Source organism: Pelophylax lessonae (assembly GCF_965119305.1).
Source record: "Pelophylax lessonae genome assembly, chromosome: 5".
NCBI classification, from domain to species: domain Eukaryota; kingdom Metazoa; phylum Chordata; class Amphibia; order Anura; family Ranidae; genus Pelophylax; species Pelophylax lessonae.
In genome coordinates, this window is record NC_138772.1 from 491,431,840 (window position 1) to 491,455,646 (window position 23,807).

Here is a 23,807-nt window from a genome sequence, read left to right on the forward strand (position 1 = left end):
GTGCAGTTGCCCACCCCTTATCACATGCTACAGAAGTACAACTTTTGGTGTGGTGTGATTTCAGCCCATTCAAAATAAATGGGCTGAAATCACACTGCACAGAACTGCATGTGAATTGCACAGAGCGTTCCGGTGTGAACCAGGCCTTAGGGTTGACACAGGAATAGTGTATAAACAAAGGGCACTTCTGCTTATTGCACACTATTGTTTACAGGTTAGCTCTGAATGAGTCATTCACGCAGCAGCATCCCATGTGCAGCATGTACACATCTCAGCTCATACAGACATACTGTATATAGGGTACATGTCTGTATCAGTTCAGAAGCAGTTCAGTAAGCTTTTAATGCAGGGATCTTGTTACCAGCAAGATCCTGTGTAAAAATACACAGCTGTGTACATGAAAGCATAACTGATCTTAGCAGCTGCTACCCTGGAATCCCAGGTCACTGTCACAAGATATTCTCAGCACTCATCAGATAGTGCTGAGCACTGCCTAATGCGATTGGCCTATAAGTAAAACAGATGACTTTATTGGTCAGAATGAGTGGAGAGTGCAGGGCCTTGATACTATAAAGTGCTCAAGTTGGCACAATACATTAGCCTTAAAATCAGACCACTATCGGCTCTAAAGGTGCATGCAGGCACTGCTAGGTGCCCATGATGCACGGCTGCAGGCACTGCTAGGTGCCCATGATGCACGGCTGCAGGCACTGCTAGGTGCCCATGATGCACGGCTGCAGGCACTGCTAGGTGCCCATGATGCACTGCTGCAGCCCATTGAATAACTTAATGTACTGACAAGTTTAGGTTAATCTTGCAAATCATATCATCAACTGGGATTCATATACTATGCTATTTTCCGGAGATTGGCAAAATCAACATGTGCATGTTAGGGAGAAGTAAATATCCGTCTGTAAAAAAACAAAAAAAAATCAAACTGAATATGAATAGATTCTTTCATCTCCACTAAGAATCTCATTACAGCACAAGTACTGCAGGTACCAGCTCCCAGGAAATAGATGAAAATGACAAAATGCTTGCCTGCACTGTTTGCAGATGAAGAGCCCACTTAACACAACCAATCATTTTGTAGCATACATTATATACGAACTGTACACCGTGCCAAGAACTCACGGACCATCCACCTATATTTCTGCAGACAAAACATTTCACTGTAATAACCAGAAGTGCCATGAAGCAGAACTCGTGCCTGGGGTAGCTCACTGCCGCCTGAAATTACCAGGCCCTCATTTGTTTCTGTGAAGTACAAAACAGTGACTAGATATTGCTCCGAACATACATCGACCAATGCTGTGTGCGCACGCTGCCTAGCAGAGAAGCAATGCCTCATCGTCGCTTGCTTCGTTCTTCAGCACGGCTTCCAAGCAGGTATCTGGAATCTGAGCGGTGTGCACAATTCCGCAGCACTCACAAGGGCCATCTCGGCCGCATGGCCTGGCCCCTTGAGGCGTTGGGCTGTGCTGTACAAGTCCTTGTCCCTGCTCAGAAGCAAGATCGAGTAAAGGTCTAGTGCAGTCATTAAGATCAAAGTCTAAGGAAGGGATTAACATCTCTACGTCGTCGTCATCATCCCGCCCAACGCTGTTGCTGTCGAGCTGCCTCAGGGGGCTTTGGTTCTGGCCCGCAGAGCTTGACCTCCCAAGAGTAATTCGTACCCAACGTAAACCTTGAGTCATTCTGCTAAGTGCACTGCTGAGCTGCTGGCGAGCTGGACTGACTACTGCTGGTTCTGGCACACGTGTGTTCTGCCGGCTATCTGCTGAGCTGCCACTGCTGGAGGACGGAGTCGTGGAGCTTCCACCTCCGTTCACTGAAGCCTCCACGGCAGAAGCAGGAGGTGTTTTCTGAGGCAATGGAGCAGCAACACCACCCACTGCTCCTTGTGCATCTCTTCTGTCATGGTCTCCATCATGATCATCAGACTCCACAGAGAAGAGTCCTCTGTGCGTGCCACCCCGATCATCTCTGCTGTTGCCCCGGCTTGAAGAACTGTCCCCATCGCCTGAAGCCAAGGCAAGGGATCCTGAGCTGCGTGACCGCACAAAATTGTAAATTCTGTTCCAGATGTTGCTGGATCGTCTTGTTATTGGGAGTCTGATTGATGTGAAGCCGAGCTGAGATCGGACCGCTAGTCTCAAATTTTCTAAAACAGAGGCCTGTGAAAACAAGAATGGAAAATGGTAAAGCCATAGAAAAATGAAAAAAAAACAAAAAAACTACACACATAACATAATTGTGTATATACACATATACATACACACACACACACACACACACAGTATCTCACACGAGTACACCCCTCACATTTTTGTAAATCTTTTCATGTGACAACACTGAAGAAATGACACTTTGCTACAATGTAAAGTAGTGAGTGTACAGCTTGTATAACAGTGTAAATTTGCTGTCCCCTCAAAATAACTCAACACACAGCCATCAATGTCTAAACCATTGGCAACAAAAGTGAGTACACCCTTAATTTAAAATGTCCAAATTGCCCCAAAGTGTCAATATTTTGTGTGGCCACCATTATTTTCCAGCAATGCCTTAACCCTTTTGGGCATCGAGTTCCCCAGAGCTTCACAGGGTGCCACTGGAGTCCTCTTCCACTCTTCCAAGATGACATCACAGAGCTGGTGGATGTTAGAGACCTTGAGTTCCTCCACCTTGCGTTTGAGGATGCCCCACAGGTGCTCAATAGGGTTTAGGTCTGAAGACATGCTTGGCCAGTCCATCACCTTTACCCTCAGCTTATTTAGCAAGGCAGTGGTCGTCTTGGAGGCGTGTTTGGGGTCATAATGTTGGAATACTGCCCTGACGCCTAGTCTCTGAAGGGAGGGGAATCCTGCTCTTCTTCAGTATGTCACAGTATATGTTGGCATTTATGGTTCCCTCAATGAACTGTAGCTCCCCAGTGCCAGCAGCAATCATGGCATTCCCACCACCATGCTTGACTGTAGGCAAGACACACTTGTCTTTTTACTCCTCACCTGGTTGCGGCCACACATGCTTGACACCATCTGAACCAAATAAGTTTATCTTGATCTCATCAGACCACAGGACATGGTTCCAGTAATCCATGTCCTTAGTCTGCTTGTCTTCAGCAAACTGTTTGTGGGCTTTGTTGTGCATCATCTTTAGAAGAGGCTTCCTTCTGGGACGACAGCCATGCAGACCAACTTGATGCAGTGTGTGGTGTAGGGTCTGAGCACTGACAGGCTGACCTCCCACCCCTTCAACCTCGGCAGCAATGCTGGCAGCACTCACATGTCTATTTCCCAAAGACAACCTCTGGATATGATGCTGAACACATGAACGCAACCCCTTTGGTCGACCATGGCGAGGCCTGTTCTGAGTGGAACCTGTCATTTTAAACGGCTGTATGGTTTTGGCCACCGTGCTGCAGCGCAGCTCAGTTTCAGGGTCTTGGCAATCTTATAGCCTAGGCTATCTTTATGTAGAGCAACAATTCTTTTTTTCAGATCCTCAGAGAGTTCTTTGCCATGAGGTGCCTGTTGAACTTCCATTGACCAGTATGAAAGAGTGAGAGCGATAACACCAAATTTAACACACCTGCTCCCCATTCACACCTGAGACCTTGTAACACTAACGAGTCACATGACACAGGGGAGGGAAAATGGCTAATTGGGCCCAATTTGAACACGTTCAATTACAGGGGTGTACTCAATTTTGTTGCCAGCGGTTTAGACATTAATGGCTGTGTGTTGAGTTATTTTGAGGGGACAGCAAATTTACACTGTTATACAAGCTGTACACTCACTACTTTACATTGTAGCAAAGTGTCATTGCTTCAGTGTTGTCACATAAAAAGATATAATAAAATATTTACAAAAATGTGAGGGGTGTACTCACTTTTGTGAGATACTGTATATAATATATATATATATATTTTACACATACTTAAGTCTGGGAGGGCAGGAGACCTGATTTTTCTCTGCTGCAGTTAAAGTGCTATTAAATACACACTGTTTCATTTACAATGTCCCTTCTATTTCTGTATGTGGATGATGGCACTGTAATTATTTTAAATAAAAAAAAAAAAAATCGATATACAACTGTAACATGACCTAGATCTTTCCCAGCCTGTCTGCAGGGAAACAAACAGGAGGAGCTTCTGGTCACATGTTCAAAATAAAAATAAATAAAAAAAAACAGCCTACATTCTTTTTTTCTTGGGTTCCTATATTAGGAGGCCACTAGATGGCATGTGGAGATTTTCCCTCCTTTGGATGGATCACGTAGGGTTTATTATATTTGAAGTATTTTCATTATAATACCCCCATTTTTTACTATTTAGTTGAGAAATCACGTTGAAAAACAACCCCTAGCATTTCTGGCTGTGGCCCTCATGATTGATGTAGCATTTACTTGCTGGAATACCATTTCCCCTTCGCTCAAGTATGCATGCAGGAGAGTATGCTTAGCTGGGAAAAACACTCCTCCTCTCCTTCCAAAGACTCCTGGGATGTATGACATAATTTGCCAAGGCAAAGAAACCAGGAAATAACTAAAGAAATGTTAAAAAAAAAAACCTTCATTCACCTCTGTAGCTATAAGCATCATGGAGAAATTACTCTTTGAAATTCACAACAGAGGCACTGAAATCACAGTCTCCATTTTTTTTTTTTCTATGCCAACATAAACTTGCCAGGCCTCTTATGTTAACATACAGCAGGTGCTGAAGTCATAAATGTACTGAAACCTGACTTCAGAGGTGGACTTCTTTTTTGCTTTCCATAGTTTGAGCACCGCTTTGCTTGAACGCATACAAATTGGAACAGGTAAACGACTGCTCTGCTTTCAGAAAGAATGTCATTTTGGGTGTATTATGCAGTTTAATATTGTGACAGATAAAGGCTCTTGGTTATTAAAAAAAGGTGTGCGTTTTCAAGAGATATTTTACCTGGTTTGGAGAACACACGGGGAAGTCTTCTACAGGTGGGATTAAACCCTGAGCGATCAATTGTCCATAAGAAGGAGGGGCTTCTCGTCTCAGCAAATCAGCTTCTACCCGGGACAGTTGTGTCTCAAAGGACCTTAAAATAAAGAGACAAAAAAGATTTTGGCACAAAAGGTCAAAATTCAGTTAGACCTATAAACAGAACTACATTGCACAATGTCTCCTAGACTGATCTTCAGCATGGGTAATGCCCCATACACACGTGCAGATTATCTGCAGACTTTTGTCTGCAGACTTACCAAAACCATATAATATGAGGTCAAACCTAAACACTTTCAATTTGTATGCAATCCGGCAGGCCCTTGCACTACATAGAAAAGGTAAGTCTGCAGACAAAAGTCTGCACGTGTGTATGGGGCATTACACTACATGACTAATGCAGAAGTGGCTGGTCATGTACCTCCATCACAGCCACAGCAGTATCACACAACCTCCTGTGCTATTGAGGTTTGCAGCTCTGCCCTCTACATTGCCTTCACGCTAACAGATCTTGTAGAGGAATTTGCCTTTTAACTTATCAACCTCCAATGGAATTCCACAGAGCATCTCCCCCGTTTGGTCATACCCTTCTCTTTATTTGGTGATCTAGACTATGCTCCTTTTATGCACATGGGTTTAAGGTGCAATCTGATGAGCCTGTATGAGCAAGCACCATATGTAGAAAGTGAACCTCCAAAAAGGAGAAATGCCGACAGCAAGAATTCCTGAAGGAGGTTCTAACCCCTGGTTACTTTTATCTAAAGCCTACAAGCCTGGAAGTTATAAAACAAGACGCTTCCTTGGCATTTCATGAGTTAGTCAAATCCTCCTTCATTTGTGTCTCAAATGCTACCCCTCCACAGGCACTGCAGCTCACACTGGGTGGGTTTCAGTAGCAGTTCTGTCAATACAGAAGAAAGTGGGCTGGACTAGGTGTGGCCAGGTATGGATTGACAAGCTATAGGCTTGCTAATCAGCAGTAACATTTATAGCCATGTGCCTGCAACACTTTACATCCCGCTGTAGTGCCATCCGGAGCAGCCTTCATGAGAGTGGCTGCATGACAGCGGCAACTCGGCTTTGAATTAACTCCCTTAGCGGTATCCCCGAGCATGACTCGGGGTGGTTTTTTTCATGCTAAGATTGGTATCCCCGAGTCACGCTCGGGGTAGATGTACAGAGCCTGCAGCGGTGTTCCTTACCTTCTCCTGGCGATCCAGCGATGATATCCCATTGCTGTGATCACCGCCGAGATCCCCGCCGCTCTGATGACTTCCTGGTTCCGTTCCCAGCAGCAGCAATGCTGCATGGGAGCGGAACTGGGAGGGAAATTCAAAAGTTGCACCAAACACAAACACATAAAAAGGAGGTGATACAATGTAATCTGAAATTATATATAATAAATTTATATATATATATATATATATATATATATATATATATATATATATATATATATATATATATATAAATAAATTTATTATATATAATTTCAGATTATATTGTATCACCTCCATTTTATATATATATATATAATAAAATTATATTATTGATTAGATTATAATTCATGCGTTTGTGTTTCAAATTCATCACATCTGGGATGTCTACTAGACTCTTGTTTTGGTCAGGTTTAAGTCAGTAATTACTAAGAATTGTAGGCCTATAATACATAACGCCAAATTTCCATGCAAAAAATTGTACCGCTTTTGGTACAGAATTCTTGACATAATCATACCGCCAGGGAGGTTTAAGAGGAGCTGCAGTCTCCCCCCAAAAAAACGAAGTCAGCAGCTACAAATCATGTAGCTGCTGACTTTTAATATAAGGACTCTTACCTGTCTGGGGAACCAGCGATGTCCTTACCCAAGGGGGCTCTTCAATCGGCTTCGGGTACAGGCGCTGACATCTTAGGAAAGGGAAACTGGCAGTGAAACCTTCCAGCTTCACGGCCGTTTCCTACTGTGCATGAGATTTGTGAATGGCCCCCCGCAGTCCTCTGGGACCTATGATGTGTCCCAGAAAGCTGCAGGGGTGGGTGGGGGTACATGCCAAAACCAGGTACCCGCTCCCCTCCCCCCAAAAAGTGCCAACAGTGGCAGTGGAGGATGCAAATAAGCAGAATTTACCCTTTTGGGTGAAGTTCTGCTTTAGAGAGCAGTGCAGCATGTATGCCACACCATCATAGGAAGCTGTCTGGAGGTGGACTTCACTGGCAGGATCAACAGGCATTCGTGAGACCTTGACTAGTGTGGGTAAAGCTCAGGTTTGCAGAAGTGAAGTCTTCATATAAAGTACAACCATGGGCAAAATCAAAAATAGCAGTTATGCAAAACACCTACAAGAAGTTATTTCTTCTAAAGGGGGCAATACCAGCTTCTAAGGCCTAGGGTGTACATTGTCCAAAGTACACCATTATATCTACTGATATTTTTGTTAAATATATTACCTTTATTTTGCAGGCACTGCCAAAATAAAGACATTTGCTTTTTCAAATATGTTGGGAAAAAAAAAAAAAAAAAAGGAACAATTTGCATGGGGTGCACTTCTGTTTTCATAAGGTTGTATACAAGGCAATGTCTGCCAATAGCATTAACACACGTTTTTATTTTTCCGAGTCCTCCGTAACAGTTATATCGGTTGATCCTGCCAGTAGAGCTGTTATTTGTTCTTCAATCAACAAGGTGACATCTATGTTCTGCAGTGAAATTATGTAGTTATGCTGTCACACTGTGGACAGGGTAGGCTTGGATGGACAAGTAGCTTTACATGGACTTTACAAAAGGGACAACAAATTAAAGTCCAACTACCATTTTTACTACTTTTCAGAGAGCAGTTTACAGTAAGCAGGATGGCAATGTCACCTATTCACTACCTGTTTACCCAAAAAAGCCAGCACCACTACGCTGCAACCTCGTATGTTGCACATGGTTGCCAGGCAGTTGTTGCGGCCCCACTTGTTTTGGCAGCGGTCCTGCCCGGTGAATGCAAAAAAGGGGTATCGTTTTTGCGGAGACAGTTAGGCAATGCGTTGATTCCAGTGGCATTTATACAATCCCCTCCAGCCGCTGTTTTAACTTAAGGGGGGGAAGTAGACACGCAGCTCAACTGCCCTTTTTTTTTAATCCCCCCCCCCCCACCACATGTGTGAATTAGCCCCAACTGTCACTTTTACTGGACAGCTTGGTCTGCATGTACATGCTCATTTGCTGAATACGATCATTACAGGTATTAACCACATGAAATTACCAGAATGTGTTATTTTTCTCTATAATCGGTCCTTTAGGGAAGCCAACAGGCAGACATCACTCCACTCCTATTAATGCTTTTTAGCAAATTTTGGCATGGTGTTATAACACCCTGGTGGCGATCGGCATCACCACAAAAACATTGGAACTGCAAGCCAATCATCAATCAGAGGAGATGCAAAGCATTTTTACATACCTGCGTTCAAACATTCGCAGAGAGTACAGCTTACAAGTGCATCCCAGTGCAATGACTAGCAGCAGTCCACATATAAGACTCCCAATCACCGCTGCAGTTATGACCCGCGTGGGTACAATCACCGGACAATTCTCCTCATCGCTGCCATCCCCACAATCGTCCTGTGAATCACACACCCAGCTCTCGAAAACGCAGCGGTTATTTTTGCAGTGAAAATTCCCTGGCTGGCAAAAGAAGCAGTTCTTCTCATCAGACCCATTGGGGCAGTGGTTCTGGTAATTGCATCGGTCAGAACGAGGGTAGCAGACACCATTCCTGGAGCATGGGAATTCATCTTTTTGGCACATGGTGCAGTTCAGCTCGTCTCTTCCATTCGGGCAGTGCCAGTAGCCATCACAGCGCTGCTGTTCTGTATAACAGCCCCAGTTCCCTCCACAGGGAATTTCCCAGGGCAAGCAGAAGCCATCAACTTGGTATGTGGCATTAAATCCTCTAGCTGCACTGACCTTATCAGCACAAAAATGCACCCGTATCTGTCCAGAGGAAGAAACCACCGTAAGAGGCGTGTGGGAATCAAAAGCAGTCAAAACTCTCAAAAGTTTACGAGAATTTTCCTCCAGCCCATCATAGATTTTTACATAGTCCCCATAACCGGTGCCATCCAGTTTAAAGTCTGTAAAACGCAATATAACCTTGCGGCGGTCTCCGGTATCAATGAGCCACGTGCAGTTGCTGCCAGGAGGATAAAAGTCAGGATAGTTGGGGGAGCTAAATGCGCCATAGAAATATTTCAGGGACTGCCCGCAGGTGGGAACATCGCAGTCAATCTCATCCCCCAGGTCCAAGCAGTCGATGTTCCCATCACATTTCAAGGAGTTGGGCAGGCAGGTGTAGGCTTTGGTGACACGGGAGAGACATTGGAACTGGCTGGCGGCACAGGGCTGAAAGGATACCTCAGTGGGGTGACTGAACTTCGGACACAGCTTTTCATCAGAATTGTCACCACAATCGTCCATGTGGTTGCATTTCAATGATTCTGAAATGCACTTTCCATTGTTGCAGCGGAACCGATTCCGTTCACATTTTTTCTTTCCTTGAAAATAGAAAAAAAAAAAAAAACTATTTCAATATTGTTCAGTGATTCAGGCATGTAGATGTTAAAGTTGAACTAAATCCTGAAAAACTCATCCCCACCTCCAGTGATACGTCTGCGAGCTCTCCTTCTTTCAGGTGCAGAGTCTTATGGGCCATACACACTATAAGATTTTCTGAAGACTTTTTCCTTTAGACTTACCAAAACCATATATTATGAGGTCAAACCTAAACACTTTCAATTTGTATGCAATCTGGCAGGCCCTTGCACTACATAGAAAAGGTAAATCTGAAGGAAATCTAACCACAAACGTTGGATAGTGCGTATCCAGCTTTACGCTGGCAGGACAATGTACACTAAACTGCAGACGCACAGCTCAGTGTACATATTGAAGTGGACTGCGAACATGCAGGTAAAAGAAGTATCAGATTCTTGAAAAAACAAAAATTATACTCATCTGATGCTGCATCTGTCCCCTGCTGGTTCCAGATCGAGAACTGAGTGATCAAACACCGCTGACCGCTTAGCTCTCGGTCTCCAGGCTGCAAAAAGCAGTCACCGGCTTTCTCCTTGGCTCCTCCAATGCTCACTGGAGCGCTGGGCTGTGCAGGGGGCGGGAGCGGCTGGCTCAGGCTCTCAGCAGATCGCAGAGAGGCTGAGCCAGCTGCTGCTGGTCCAGGCATGTGGGTGGAACCTGACTGTAGAGTGAAGCAAAGGAATAGCAGCGCGAGATCCTCATTTTAAAATAATTTATTTCATAAAAAATATAGTACAGAAGCGGCGGTGAGGGGGCAGTAACGTGTTTTAGTGGTTAAACTCTGAAACGCGTTAACACCCTCTCAGCATCGTCCCCACCTCCTCCAGACACAAAGGGGTTGCCACGAGATAGACTGCTTGTGTGCAGAATGCTGACAATTGGTGGACTCTATTACAGCTATCATGATCTGATCTCTTTAGCTGGCTGGAAGGATAGGAAGCTTATACACTGACAGCTTTGCAGGTTTCTCAATCCACCACACTGCTGACAAACCTGTGGTGTTTCTTATCTCCTATCTGCACTAATTGCCAAGATTTTCTCATGCAAGTGTACTATTTGAATAAATTACTTTATCATTCTTGCGCTGCTATTCCTTTGTTGTCTGAGCTCCCTGGATCTTCAATTGGCAAGCTGCAGGATCCCTGTGAGTTGAAATGAACTTTTGTCCACATCATGCTGACACCATAGATTGCCGTCTGTTGGGCTGGACCCTGCAGTGTGCTTTAGTAGTCTGCGTTTTTAACTGTAAAGTCAGGATCTTTCCCAAGTCTGGGCCAGCTCTGAGACATCAGCTGACAGTGGGCTTTAGCCAGCTGTCAGCTGAAAACTGGTCACAGGAGTGTAGTACAAACTGTACTCCTGTGATCCATAGATGTACAGCCAACAAAGCTTTGCCCATACTTCTCCTTTAAAGGAGTTGTATAGTCTGAAGATATTTTATCTTAATTAATTCTATGCATTAAGATAAAAAGCCTTCTGTGTATAGTAGCCGCTCCAGCACCCCCTAATACTTACCTGAGCCCCCCTCTGTCCAACAATGTCTACCAGTGTCTCAGCCGTCTGAGACTCTCCCTCCTAATTGGCTGAGACACAGCAGTGGCGCCATTGCCTCCTGCTGCTGTCAAACTTAGTCAGCCAATCAGGAGAGAGAGGAGGCGGGGCTGGGCTTCAGCTTCGTGCCTGAATGTAAACACGGCACAGGGAGCTGTGACTCGTCTGGGGTGCCCCCATAGCAAGCTGGTTGCTGTGGGGGGCACTTGACAGGAAGGAGGGGCCAGGAGAGCCAAAGAGGGACCAGAGAAGAGGAGGATCTGGGCTGCTCTATACAAAACCCACTGCACAGAGCAGTTAAAGCGGTAGTATCCCGCTTTTGACACTTTTACCTACAGGTAAGCCTATAATAAGGCTTACCTGTAGGTACAATTAATATCTCCTAAACCAGCATGGTTTAGGAGATATTTGCAGTGCATGCGCTCTGAAGGTCCGGGGGGACCTTCAGCTTCGCTTCCCTTGCCGGAAAGTCACTCCCGCGCGCAGGGAGGATCATGGCAGCGCCCGCAGCGATGTCCGGGGGTCCGTGTCGGGGCTTCGTTCCAAGGTAATACATAATGAGCTAGTATGCGATGCATACTAGCTCATTATGCCTTTGTCTTGCAGGGTTTTTTTTTTTTGGTTTTCGGGTTTACAACCGCTTTAAAGTATGATGTTTGTTATTTTTATTGATTAAAAAAAATCCCCACAAGACTTTACAATCCCTTTAAAGCTTTTCTATTGCAGAAGACATAGCATGCAGTTTTTAGGCCTCGTTCACACAGGTGTACTAACATGCACACCCATGTGAAGGGCCGTGTTTGCCCATATATGAGGCAATGTGCAGGTAGTCCCAATTATGTCATATGGGACAGAGCACCTGCACGGACACAACTAATGTACCAATCTAATATCCATGTGGATGTGCATCCCCAAAAGCAGTGCAAACTGGGAGCAAGACTGAAATTGTGTCACTTTAGTTCCACTTTAAGAAATGCAAGAAGCCCAACTGACAAATGTAATTATGTGTACCTTACAGGTTTTATTCAACAGACTACTGCTCAAAAAGCCTTTCTGTAGTCATACCTACAATTCTCAACTATCGCAATGTTACCTGCAATATAGGATAGCCGAAATCCTTTTCTGGAAATGCGTTCATCGGCGTGGAATTTGATCCAAACGTGGTCTTGTACAGATGTGTATGGTGCTGGAATTGTAGAGCCGCATGCTCTTGGTCCATCAGAATTTGGAGAGGGCCCGATGGATAACCAGTCAAAGTTGCAAGTAGCTGATCCCTGAAGATCAAATTCCTGAAAACTGGAATATGAAGGACAAATGTAAAATAGGTAAAAAGCTCTGTCCTGAATGTACACAACAGCAGACCTGACTGCCTTTGTGCCAAGCTCCATATGCCATTTGTATATCTGTCTTTGAAAGGGTTACACTATTAAGTAATTACCCCAAAAACATTTTTGGCTGGCAAACTCACAGCTCTTCTTAACAAATAACATTTTGTGTCAGGCAGTGTTCTCTATGGGGCAGCAGAGATCGGTTTCTCATCATGCTGTAAATCAGACCTACAAAGGGAAGCAAGAGTTATGCGGCAGCTACAAATCTCTCTCCCCCACTGTCATGTAGCCTCCCGCAGTTCAAGACTACGAAGCTAACAAGTCACCTGTGCACAGCTTCACTGGAAACCTAGGAGGATACTGAAGCCTTCAAATCTGTATGTAGGTCTAAATACTGTAGAAAGTCATTTATTCAGACACTGAGCTACAAACTTACTGGATCTGCTGTAACATGGAATTTTTACTGGTTGCCAATAAAGAAAAGCTTCAGTTTCCCCCTAAAAAATGAAAAGTCAGCAGCTGCTATACTATAGCTGCTGACTTTTGTTATAAGGACACTTACCTGTCCAAGGATCCAGCACTGTCCTCACCCGAGCTGATTCATCAATGGGCTTCGGGTCCAGGTGTCAGCATCTTAACCTAGGGAAAACGGCAGTGAAGCCTTGCAACTTCACACTGCGTATGCGTGAGCCGCTCTGCTTTTGCATGGTCCTGCAGTCTTCTGGGACCTGTGATGTTGTCCAGAAGGCTGCAGGCAAAGGGGGCGAACTTCCGCTCGTACTGCAGCAGCAATCTGGGCCAAAGTGGGAGCTGGTACCTGTCAAAACCAGTTACCCACTCCCCCCCCCCAAAAAAAAGACTAAGTGCCAAATGTGGCAGAGGAAGGGTGGCGGAGGTAAACAAGCGGAACTTCCCCTTTTGGGTGATTTTGGCAAGAGAACTGCAAGAGAGATTTTGGAGGTGCTACAAAAATCGCCCTAAGACACACAGTGGGGTTGATTTACTAAAACTAGAGAATGCAAAATCTGGTAGCCAATCCGCTTCTAACTTCAGCTTGTTCAATTAGGCTTTGACCAAAAAAAAAAAAACCCATTGGAGGTTGGAGGAAAAAAAATGTCCTCTTTACAGTGGTGGTCAAAATGCCACCCTTACAGACAGCTAAAAACTGAATTTTTGTAAAATCTTACCTGTAAAATTCCTTTCTGAGTCCTCCGACAGTCGCCGCCACCTCTAAGTCATCACTATTGGGTATTGACTTCCGCTGCAGTGATCACTCCCAACTCAGTTTGGTAGCATAGCAGTAAGTGTACAAGAAAAAACCCCAAAAGAGGGACGGGGGCGGCGACTGTCGGAGGACTCAGAGAAAGGAATTTTACAGGTAAGATTTTACAAAAATTCAGTTTTCTCTTACGTCCTCCGACAGTCGCCGTCACCTCTAAGTCATCACTATTAGGATGTCCCAAAGCAGTGTAGACATGAGGGGTGGGAGACGCAACCATAGACAAGGCAACGCAGTACCCATATCAGAGAAAGGAACCTTGCATGCACAGTAAGAGAACCTTCTGGGCAACAGAAAAAAGGCTCAACAGGAGCAACAGCCCAGGAAAGCAAATAACCCAGGGGATAAAACAACCCCAACAGTCAGGGACCCACAACAAAACGAGGGTCCCTCATGGCACTGCCGCACTGAGAACTTTGCGGCCAAAGGAAGCATCAGCTGATGCCAGAACATCCAAGACATTTTCAAAGAAAATCAAAGAAAAAAAGATTAGAAAGGCTGAGACTGGAGCCCCAGCACAGGGAAAGCCCAACTACTCCTAAAGCTAGGCAGAAACAAACTGAGTTGGGAGTGATAACTGCAGGGGGGTATTGACCAGTGGGACCACCCCCATGGGTGTTTCTATGCAAATGCTTTTGTTCTTTTGACTAAGTCTTATGATTAGCTACTCCTACGGAGCGGAAGTCAATACCCAATAGTGATGACTTAGAAGTGGCGGCGACTGTTGGAGGACGTAAGAGAAAAGAGGATTGGTGTCCTTGCTGCTAGCTTTGCCAAGTGGTGTTGGACCCAAAAATATGCAGACTTCATCAGATGCTAAGTAAGCCAGCCACAGCTTAAGGAACCCCTTGCAACCTCTGTTGAAACCATAGGGTTCACAGAACTCTGGTTGGTTGGCTTAGCCAGAGAATGGAGGTCACCCACCAGCATCCATAGCGCTAGGCGTGGTCATCAGGGGAGAGAGAGGTCACACCCACTAGCTGCACATTTAAACAAGGCAGTTACATTGCCATTTATACTGAAATGTATGTAGTGCAACAAGGAGCAACTGGAAGGCAACATTTTGAGTGTAGTTTATTTGTTTCGTTTTCTTAAAACAAGTCTCAGGCCGTTGCTGGGAGCCGCCATCTTCGTTTTGATATCAGCAGCCCCAGGCAGACTCAGAACTGTCTCTCAAATGATGCCATGTAGTTTAACCCAGATATTTAGTTTTATTCGAGGCTCACTGAACAGCTTTTCTTTTATCCGATGACAGAGCAGAGAGGCTAATAACAGGAGCTCAGTGAATAATGGCAGCAGTGACACTTCCAATACCCCACCGATTACAAACCGCTCCTTCTCGGCTCCAACTAGCGCTTCTGCCTAACTACTTTCTATGTGCACAGATGCTACTCTGATTCTGGGAAAGACCATAATGGCAACACATAAAAAATGCCGCAAAGCATTGGTGGAATGAGTCCTGCTGAAGACAAATGTATTTTTGTAAAACCAATGCACTTTTCCTGCTTTACAAACCACAGCAGAATGATCCATTTACCGTTCAGGTTAATACATTACAGCAAGCTTAGCTCCTAAATGTAAAGTCAACATGCATTTAAAATTTGATTTAATGAAAACCTTTCCTGGGAAATCTTGGAAGCTGCAAATTCAGACTTCTCAGTCTGCATATGCCTTAGGAAAGTTCTTACTTTACTTTTTACTTTAAGGCCTCTTGCACATAATACTCCTGTTTGAGGATCTACTTTTTCAGACTTTTTTTTTGTATGCATTTGTGCGTATATATACACCTTTTCATGTATATGTGTTCGCGCAAGTGCACAAAAACTTTTTCCCGCATTCTTGCTCTGCAAAATATGTAAATAGGCATTTGAGCATATTGGCGCACATGAGGAGTAAATTACTAACCAAAAAAGCAGATTATATATATATATTTTTTTTTTTTTAATTGAAGAAGAATGTACGGCTTTGTTTATGTGCCTGTGTGCATAGGCAGATTACAAATGATGGGCTGTATTTTAGCTCAGTAGAATAAAAAAAAAAAAAAAGCTGTGCTGAGCGGTCAGTCACCACTCTCTGCTCACCGGAGCGCTGGGCTGTGGGGGAGTGGGGCAGAGCCAGGTGCCGATCCAGGCTCCTGGGTGGATCCAAACCATATGGTTGCAATATTTCCTAAGCCTGGACCTCCTCTGTAACGTCACCCGACAGTGGGCCTTAGCTTCTGGCTGAAAAAGGAGGAGGGAAGAGCCCCACTTGAGTGCAAGATTATGATTTATTATGACATAAATACATAGTAACTTACATTAAAGTAAGGATAAAAGCGTCTGTCAGGTCCAAAACGGTTCCACGATGGTAAGAGGGGTCCACACTGGTGGAACCGTTTTGGACCCGACAGACGCTTTTATCCTTACTTTAATGTAAGTTACTACGTATTTATGTCATAATAAATCATAATCTTGCATTTAAGTGGCGCTCTTCCCTCCTCCTTTATCCGTTTAGAGTTGACTTCACTCTGTTTGAATGAGCTGACTCTGAGCTGCGGATCACCCTTGGATTGCCTCTAAGAACTGTCAGAAATTTGCACATGGACTCTTAATCCCCCCCTGTGCGAACTGTTTTTGCCCCACCTGTGTACATCAACACTTTATCTGCCATTGTTTCAGCTTATATCTATATGAACTCTTTGACCTCTGAGCGCCTAAACCAGTCTCTTAGCTTCTGGCTGAAAACGGGTCACAGGAGTGCAGAACAAACTGCAATCCTGTGATCCACAGAAGTAGTACAACCAAACAAGCTTTGGCTGTACTTCTTCAAAAGGTGAACTCAGGGATGGTTTGAAAATAGGCTTATTAACCACTTGCCGACCGCCGCACGACTATCTACGGCGGCGGTCAGCCCCTCACAGGCAAAGTGACGTAGGTCTACGTCGCTCGCCTGTGAGGGTTTAGGGAGCGAGCGCGCGCCGCCGGAGGCGCGCTCCCGCTCCCGCGTGGTCACGGACCCCCCCGCGCGTGTGACCGGCGGACCCGATCGCCGCCGGCCACTCTGCGATCGGCGGGGGAGAGGGAGAAAGTCAGGCAGCTTGTGTAAACAAGCTGCCTGTCATTCTCCTCTCTGTATGAGAGATGATCACATGGATCTACTATGTAGATCCATTGATCACTCTGCATACAGTTGAAGCCACAGCCAATCACAGTTAGAATCACGCCCCTAGGGACACACACAGCCCCTCCCTCTCAAATAAGTTAACCCCTTCACTACCAGTGTATTTTTACAGTAACAGTGCATATATATAGCACTGATTACTGTAGAAATGTCACTGGTAACCCCAAAAGTGTCAAAAATGTCAGTCAAGGGTCCGATCTGTCCGCCGCAATACCGCAAAAAAAATCGCAGATCGCCGCCATTACGCGTTAAAAAAAAAACAACAAAAATGACAAAAATCTTTCCCTTTGTTAGTAAACGCAATAACTTTTGCGCAAACCAATCAAAATACGCTTTTTGCGATTTTTTTTACCAAACATAGGTAGCATAAAACAAATTGGCCGAAAATATTAAAAAATTTTGATTTTTACATTTTTTTTGGGGGGAATTTCATATAAAAAAAAGGGAAAAATATTGCTATTTTTGCAAAATTTACGCTCTTTTTTGTTTATAGCGCGTGATCAAAAAATCGCACAGGTGATCAAATACCGCCAAAAGAAAGCTCTGTTTGTGGGAAAAAAAGGACGCCAAATTAGTTTAGGTACAGCGTCGCACGACCGCGCAATTGTCCGTTAAAGTCACGCAGTGCCGAATCGCAAAATACCCTCTGGTCGTTTAGCAGCCAAATCCTCCGGGGCTTAAGTGGTTAAAGCAGAAGAATGGGTTTATGAAAAAAAAAGCAAACAACCGTACTCACCTCCACGATGAAGGATAACTTCAGCACTAAGACCGAGAAATGAATGATCACATGACTGCTGATCGCTCAGCTCTCGGTCTGCTCTGAGCAGTGACTGACAGTCACTGCTCTATGGTTAGCTCCAAATTCTTTCTGCTCCGGCTTTAGTAACCCCCCCCCCCCCTTTCATTCACTTTTTGTACCAGATAATGTGCCCTGGTTATCACAGGGTGATCATCTTCCCTTCAAAGTCTATAGAAAAGGGTTCAATGACTACGCGTATCTGCAGCCAGACCGGTTTTTGAGGGGACACCTCTCAGTCATCTGGTCCCTCTGCGCCCTTTTACACACTCCCAGGAGAAGTTACAGGACTTTGAACATATAAGCATAACACTAGTTAAAGGCAATATAACCTTACAACTTCCTTGATTGAAAGGTCTTCTGTAGCTTTGGGTCCCTTTACATACAGATTTGGGAGTCCTGATAATAACTGTAATATGTAGTAGCAGTTTGATGCATGTTGGGTGCTCAGTGCAGAAAATGGGCAAAGAGGGGAGGATTCATTCATCCACCTCACTCTGATGAATCTGGAAATCTGTTTGGCTTATTTTCGCTCATCCCTCTTGCAGATCGAAAAAAAAAAAAAAAAAAATCACCTATGGTCAGCCTTAGTCTCTCTCTAGGGTCAGGAAAGGCAGTACATACCTTATGGTGATTATTTCGCCAGGGTTGGCATGGATGCACCAACTACAATTGACTCTTGAAGGATATTCTAGTGGCCAGCCAGGACTAGTGATGACTCCACTTGGCTGTCTGATCTGTTCCGGAATCCCTGCACAAGCTGCAACAATAAAGACAAAAATGAAAATACATTTTATCTTTCAATTACAGAAAAAATAAAAAATGCATATACCCACCTTCCTTTTTTTTTTTCCCCCTACATGACAAACGGAAAAAAAAAAACATAGCACATAGCTGTACCTAACCTGGAATTTTTTTGGGGCTTTTGGTGTTTTCTGCCCTGAACGCACTTCAATAAAAGCCTTTGGGGGAGATTTACTAAATCCAGGGCATGCAAAATCTGGTGCAGTTCTGCATAGGAACCAATCAAAAACAAGAAAGGAGAGAGCGCACATCCGCTTCCTGACAGCAAGTTGTGACAAAAACACAGCAAGCATAGCTAGGTGCGCCTCCTCCTCATGTTGGTTTCCTGTGATGGAGTGCAGCGCCGGCTGGACTGGGCGCATGCGCATCAGGCTATGCATGCTGTGTTTGCGTCACGGCTGAGGACTTGCTGTCAGGATCCCGGCAGCTAGCAAGTGAGGTTGGGATCTTACAGTGGTGACTAGAGATGGACTCTGGAGTGTTCGAGTTCCAACGTGCCCGATCCCACCAGGAGGCTGACACTACTTTCTGCTAATCACAGGCAGTGAGACATTTCCTGACCCGCAGCTGCACAGACCGGGTAATGTCTCACTGCCTGTGATTAGCGGAGTGCAGTGTAGGCTTCCTCGTGGGAACTCGAACATGCCCGAGCCCATCTCTAGTGACCCAGGAGAGCAGCCAGAGATCTTCGCATGCTAAACTTATCATCTGTCAAATGTGAGTGCAATAGTTGAAGTGTTTTTTATTGGATTATATATTACAGCTGTGTTACAGTAGGGCGGATGTGCGCTCGCTCCTTTCTTGTTTTTGCCACAGTATTTTCCTGCCACCTAGTGGAATTCTAGAGAGCTGCAGCACTCTGTCAGCTTATGATTTATCATTCTTAAAAGAACTACAACTATCAGCCAGCAAGAGGAGCTCTTTTTTGATCAGGGTACCTGCTTGTTTGTTTGTTTTTCTTGGACTTTTTAAAGAAACCAATCAGCTTCCAAGTTTTATTGTCAAAGCTTAACTGCGCTAGCTGAAGTTAGAAGCTGATTGGTTACTATGCAAAGCTGCACCAGATTCTGTGTGCTCCAGTTTTAGTAAATCTCCCCCTAGGTGTCCATGCACACAAAGGCTTTTAGATGAGTTTCGGAGCAGCAGAGTTTAGAGGCAGTCAAAGCTTCATTTCCTAAACACAGAAGAATTGTGTCTTAACACTAGGTGCGTCCAGCACTTGAGCGTTTAATCATTTCAATGGCCAGAATAAATTACAGTTTTTGGCATAAATTATATGCCCAAAGACTGCCAAAACTCGCCTGAAATGGTTTGAAAAAAAAAAAAAAAAAAAACACACAGCTTAGGGGAGTTTTTAGCACCATTTTTTCCTGATAGGTGGCACAAGGCCTAAATGCCATCTAGTCTAAAGCCCTGTACACACGGGCCAAATGTCCGGTGGCATTGGCCAATTCAACAGAAGCCGCCCGACATTTGGTTTGTGTGTACTGTAGCCGGTCTGACAGGAGCCCGAAAAATGTCCGGAAAAGGTCTGCTGACCGACTCCCGATCAGCGCTCTCAGCCAATGGTGTGTTCTGGAGAGGTTCTGTCCCCCTGTAAGAACACAATAGCACAGAGGGAGGGATCGCTGTACTAACTTCAAATTGTTAGTACAGCTGCTCAAACCGGAGCGGTCAGTATTTGTTTCATTCAGCCCGCTGGGTTGAATGAAAGAACTAGTGTGTACCAGCCTTACAAAACAATAAAAGCTGGCCAGACATTTTATTTCCTGCAACCTGCTCGATCAACGCAGTTGGCTTTGATGGGGGGATTCCTTCCTATGGAGCCATTGGGCTCTTCGCAGAGGGGTGGGGGGAGCCATCTCTGCCGGGAGAACACAGTATTTACTGCTGGTGGCTATAATAGCTGCTGGCAATAATTACATGTAAAATAAAACAGGCTGGTTGTACCCAATCCACTTGGGTACATTCAGCCTGCCCATACATGGTTGGAATCTTGGGCCATCCCTGCTGAAGCTCTTTCAGTTCCCATGTGACCACTACTTAGACAATCAGCACTGCATTGTGAGAGTAGGGTGCGGGGGTGGACTACTGGGGGTTCAGGGATCACATGCTAAGAAGTAGTACCAGGTATTAAACATCATCATGGCTGATAAATGATGGGGTTGGTGTAATGAGGGTAAAAAGAAGGTGAATATAGGCAATGTGGGTGCAACTAAATGAACCGTATAGACCTACATAAGCGAAGCATGAGTCCACTTGCATTTGGCATATAAAATAATGATATAGAGCAGTTGTGAGTTAAGGGAGGATTGCAGTCTGGACCTAGTGACAGTCTCATCCGGACCAATACACATTTGCCAGCAGACCTTGGATCTTCACATGTAGTCCAAACATTTATTGTAGAGAGATCACATCACAAATGAATAAGTGCAATGCTTCAGAGGCTCGAAAACATTGCACCTATTCCTTTGTGATGTGATCTCTCTACAATACAAGTTTGGACTACAAGTGAAGATCCATGGTGTGCTGGCAAATATGTGTATTGATCTGTAATATTTCCAGTGTCCAGCTGGTAATCTCTACAGCACCCGCTACAGGTGAGCCCGTGAGCCACCCGCTACAGGTGAGCCCGTGAGCCACCCGCTACAGGTGAGCCCGTGATCCACCCGCCACAGGTGAGCCCGTGATCCACCCGCCACAGGTGAGCCCGTGATCCACCCGCCACAGGTGAGCCCGTGATCCACCCGCCACAGGTGAGCCCGTGATCCACCCGCCACAGGTGAGCCCGTGATCCACCCGCCACAGGTGAGCCCGTGATCCAGGAATGTGTGCTATGGAAATATAGACCAGTCTCATCTGGACAACCGCAGTTGCTCCACTGGTGTCTCTCTCTCTCTCGCCCGGCTACCCTGTAAATCCCTCTACTGGTTCCTGCCAGCTGCTGCCATTATCCTCACATCAAAGCAGTTGGCGGGAGCTGCCCAAGTTTACAAGCAGGTGATTGGATGCCAGGGGTTAGGCAAGCAGGTGATTGGATGCCAGGGGTTAGGCAAGCAGGTGATTGGATGCCAGGGGTTAGGCAAGCAGGTGATTGGATGCCAGGGGTTAGGCAAGCAGGTGATTGGATGCCAGGGGTTTGGCAAGCAGGTGATTGGATGCCAGGGGTTAAGGGATAATAAATCGCCAGCACGCTAAAGGATCTCTGAAATAGTGTCCAGAAGCTTATTGGTGCGATCACATCACAGGAAAGAGTAGCAACAATTCGGGGCCAAGCAGGACTCCTTCAGGTCCCAAAACTTTGCTACTCCTTGGGACACTGCTGAGGAGTAGAAGGGGGGGACAAGAAGGAGGGGGAGGGGTGTGATGCAAAGGGATGAAGGTGGGGTTGAGGACACCTGTGTGAAAGGGACAATGACGCAAAGTAGGGGCTGGGATGTGAACAAGGGGACTGAGGACACAGCTATCGCACAGAAAGAAAGTACATGCACTTTCACTGGGTGAATGACCTCTTTATAAAATCAATCCCATAAATTTACCTAAACCCAATAATAAAAATGTAATTTATTGCAGCTTACCAATCTTCAGATGTGGAGACTGCATTCGTTTTTTTTTCCCCCCCAGGTAAAACACAGAAAAACACTTGTTGATCTTCTAAGACACCCAAAGTCCTTTCTGTGCACAGAACAGAAATCTCAAACAATGTTTTCAGCATTCCCAGTGGTCTTCTGTAAACAAAACACTTCTCCTAAAATGGGGATGGAGGTTTTAATAGTCCAAATTAGGAAAGCAGACTCAGGTGACAACACTGCTGCTTTACAGATACATTATAGTGAGGGGGTTGTCACCATAGGACAGGAAGTTGTTTTACTGGTAGGATCACCAGGTGAAAAATTAAACGACTGCAGCCACCAGCTTGGTAAGGTGCAAAATATATATTTTTGTTCTTGAGTTTAGATCTCCTTTATTCTTTACAGTTCCTAGCTACTGCATCTTACTGGGCTGCTGAAAATTTCTCTTTAACTACATGTCAAGCACACTTATGTAACCATTATTTATTCATGGCTGATTATTTTTTAAACCGCCTGCTTGCTTTGATAATGGATTAAGCAAGCAACAAAGAATACAAATGTAAGAGCCAACTACTGTAGAGATGAACTACAGGGGAAGGGGGGAGGTGGGATTGTGCCCAGGAATATTGGTGCTGATCATCCAGAACCATGTTATGTGTTGTAGAGATCGACCGATTATCAGCAACACCGATATATCGGGGGGCCAATATGCACTTTCCCTGATATATCGGAATCAGCCCCTGAGGTTACCGATATTGCCGATATTAAGGGAAAGTGCTTGTACCGGAGTGATACCTGCAGCTAGAGGCATCACCCCGGTACCGGTGTCCATAGCCAACAGTCGGCTGTCTTGTAATGACAACCGATGCGGTTCAGAAGCCGCTCGGCTGTCATTACAAGGAGCGGGAGGGGACGCCCCCCCCCCTCCCGCCACGGCTCACCCGGGTCTCCCGTCCCACCGGGAAACCCAGGCATCCTACTGCCGCCAAGGAGAAGACGCGGTGTAGCGTGAAGATGTGTCCCTGTGAAAGATGGTATCCCTGCCGCAAATGCACATGCGCCAGTCTCCATGTAAAAATGTCCGAAAATATTTGCCGATATCCGATGACCAAAATATCGGTATCGGTATTAATAAAACGATATCGGTCGATCACTAATGTGTTGGCCCTTCAACCTGGCTTTAGATAATTCATTTTTTTGTTTTTATTTCAATCAGCCAGCAGAGGCTGGTTGAAGAAAAAAAAAATCAAGTTCCCCCATCCACACAAGTGAGGTGGATGGAGGAGTCCTCCCTGTTGTGCCATTGTTTTCTAACAATTGGACTCCTCCACCATCAGAGTGCACTTCTCAGCGCTACAGCCAATTGGTAGCAGTCTCTGATCGACAAAAGCTTTCCAACATTCGACTTCTGCCCAGTGGGAATGGCCGTACATGGGATCTAAACTTGGCTTGTCCCTGTTGAAGCGCCTGAATTTCAATTTATCTATGACCAGCTTAAATCTGCTGTCCTGGGACACCCCAGACGTCTGCCCATTCTGCTAACTGTACAAGTCCTTCCCTTCTACCTAGGACAGTGGTTCTTAAAGCTGTATTAACCACTCTCCTACCGGGCACTTTAATCCCCTTCCTGCCCAAGCCAATTTTCAGCTTGCAGTGCTGTCGCACTTTGAATGTCAATTGCGCGGTCACGCAACACTGTACCCAAACAAAATGTTTAGCTTCTTTTTTTGACCGATGAGAGCTTGCTTTTGGTGGTATTCAATCAC

General features: G+C 45.2%; 1 protein-coding gene across 1 annotated transcript in view; it reads right to left on the bottom strand.

Annotated features, from left to right (window-relative positions):
* Positions 1-775: 775 nt before the first annotated feature.
* Positions 776-23,807, bottom strand: part of LRP12 (LDL receptor related protein 12) — an 85,839-nt gene continuing 62,807 nt past the window's right edge. The window contains exons 4-8 of the mRNA XM_082258535.1: positions 18,290-18,425; positions 12,194-12,396; positions 8,420-9,512; positions 4,943-5,075; positions 776-2,177 (exon numbers count right to left, since the gene is read on the bottom strand). Of these exons, the coding sequence (XP_082114661.1) occupies positions 1,329-2,177; positions 4,943-5,075; positions 8,420-9,512; positions 12,194-12,396; positions 18,290-18,425 (2,414 nt within the window). The 3' untranslated portion in view covers positions 776-1,328. The remainder of the gene's footprint in view (positions 2,178-4,942; positions 5,076-8,419; positions 9,513-12,193; positions 12,397-18,289; positions 18,426-23,807) is intronic.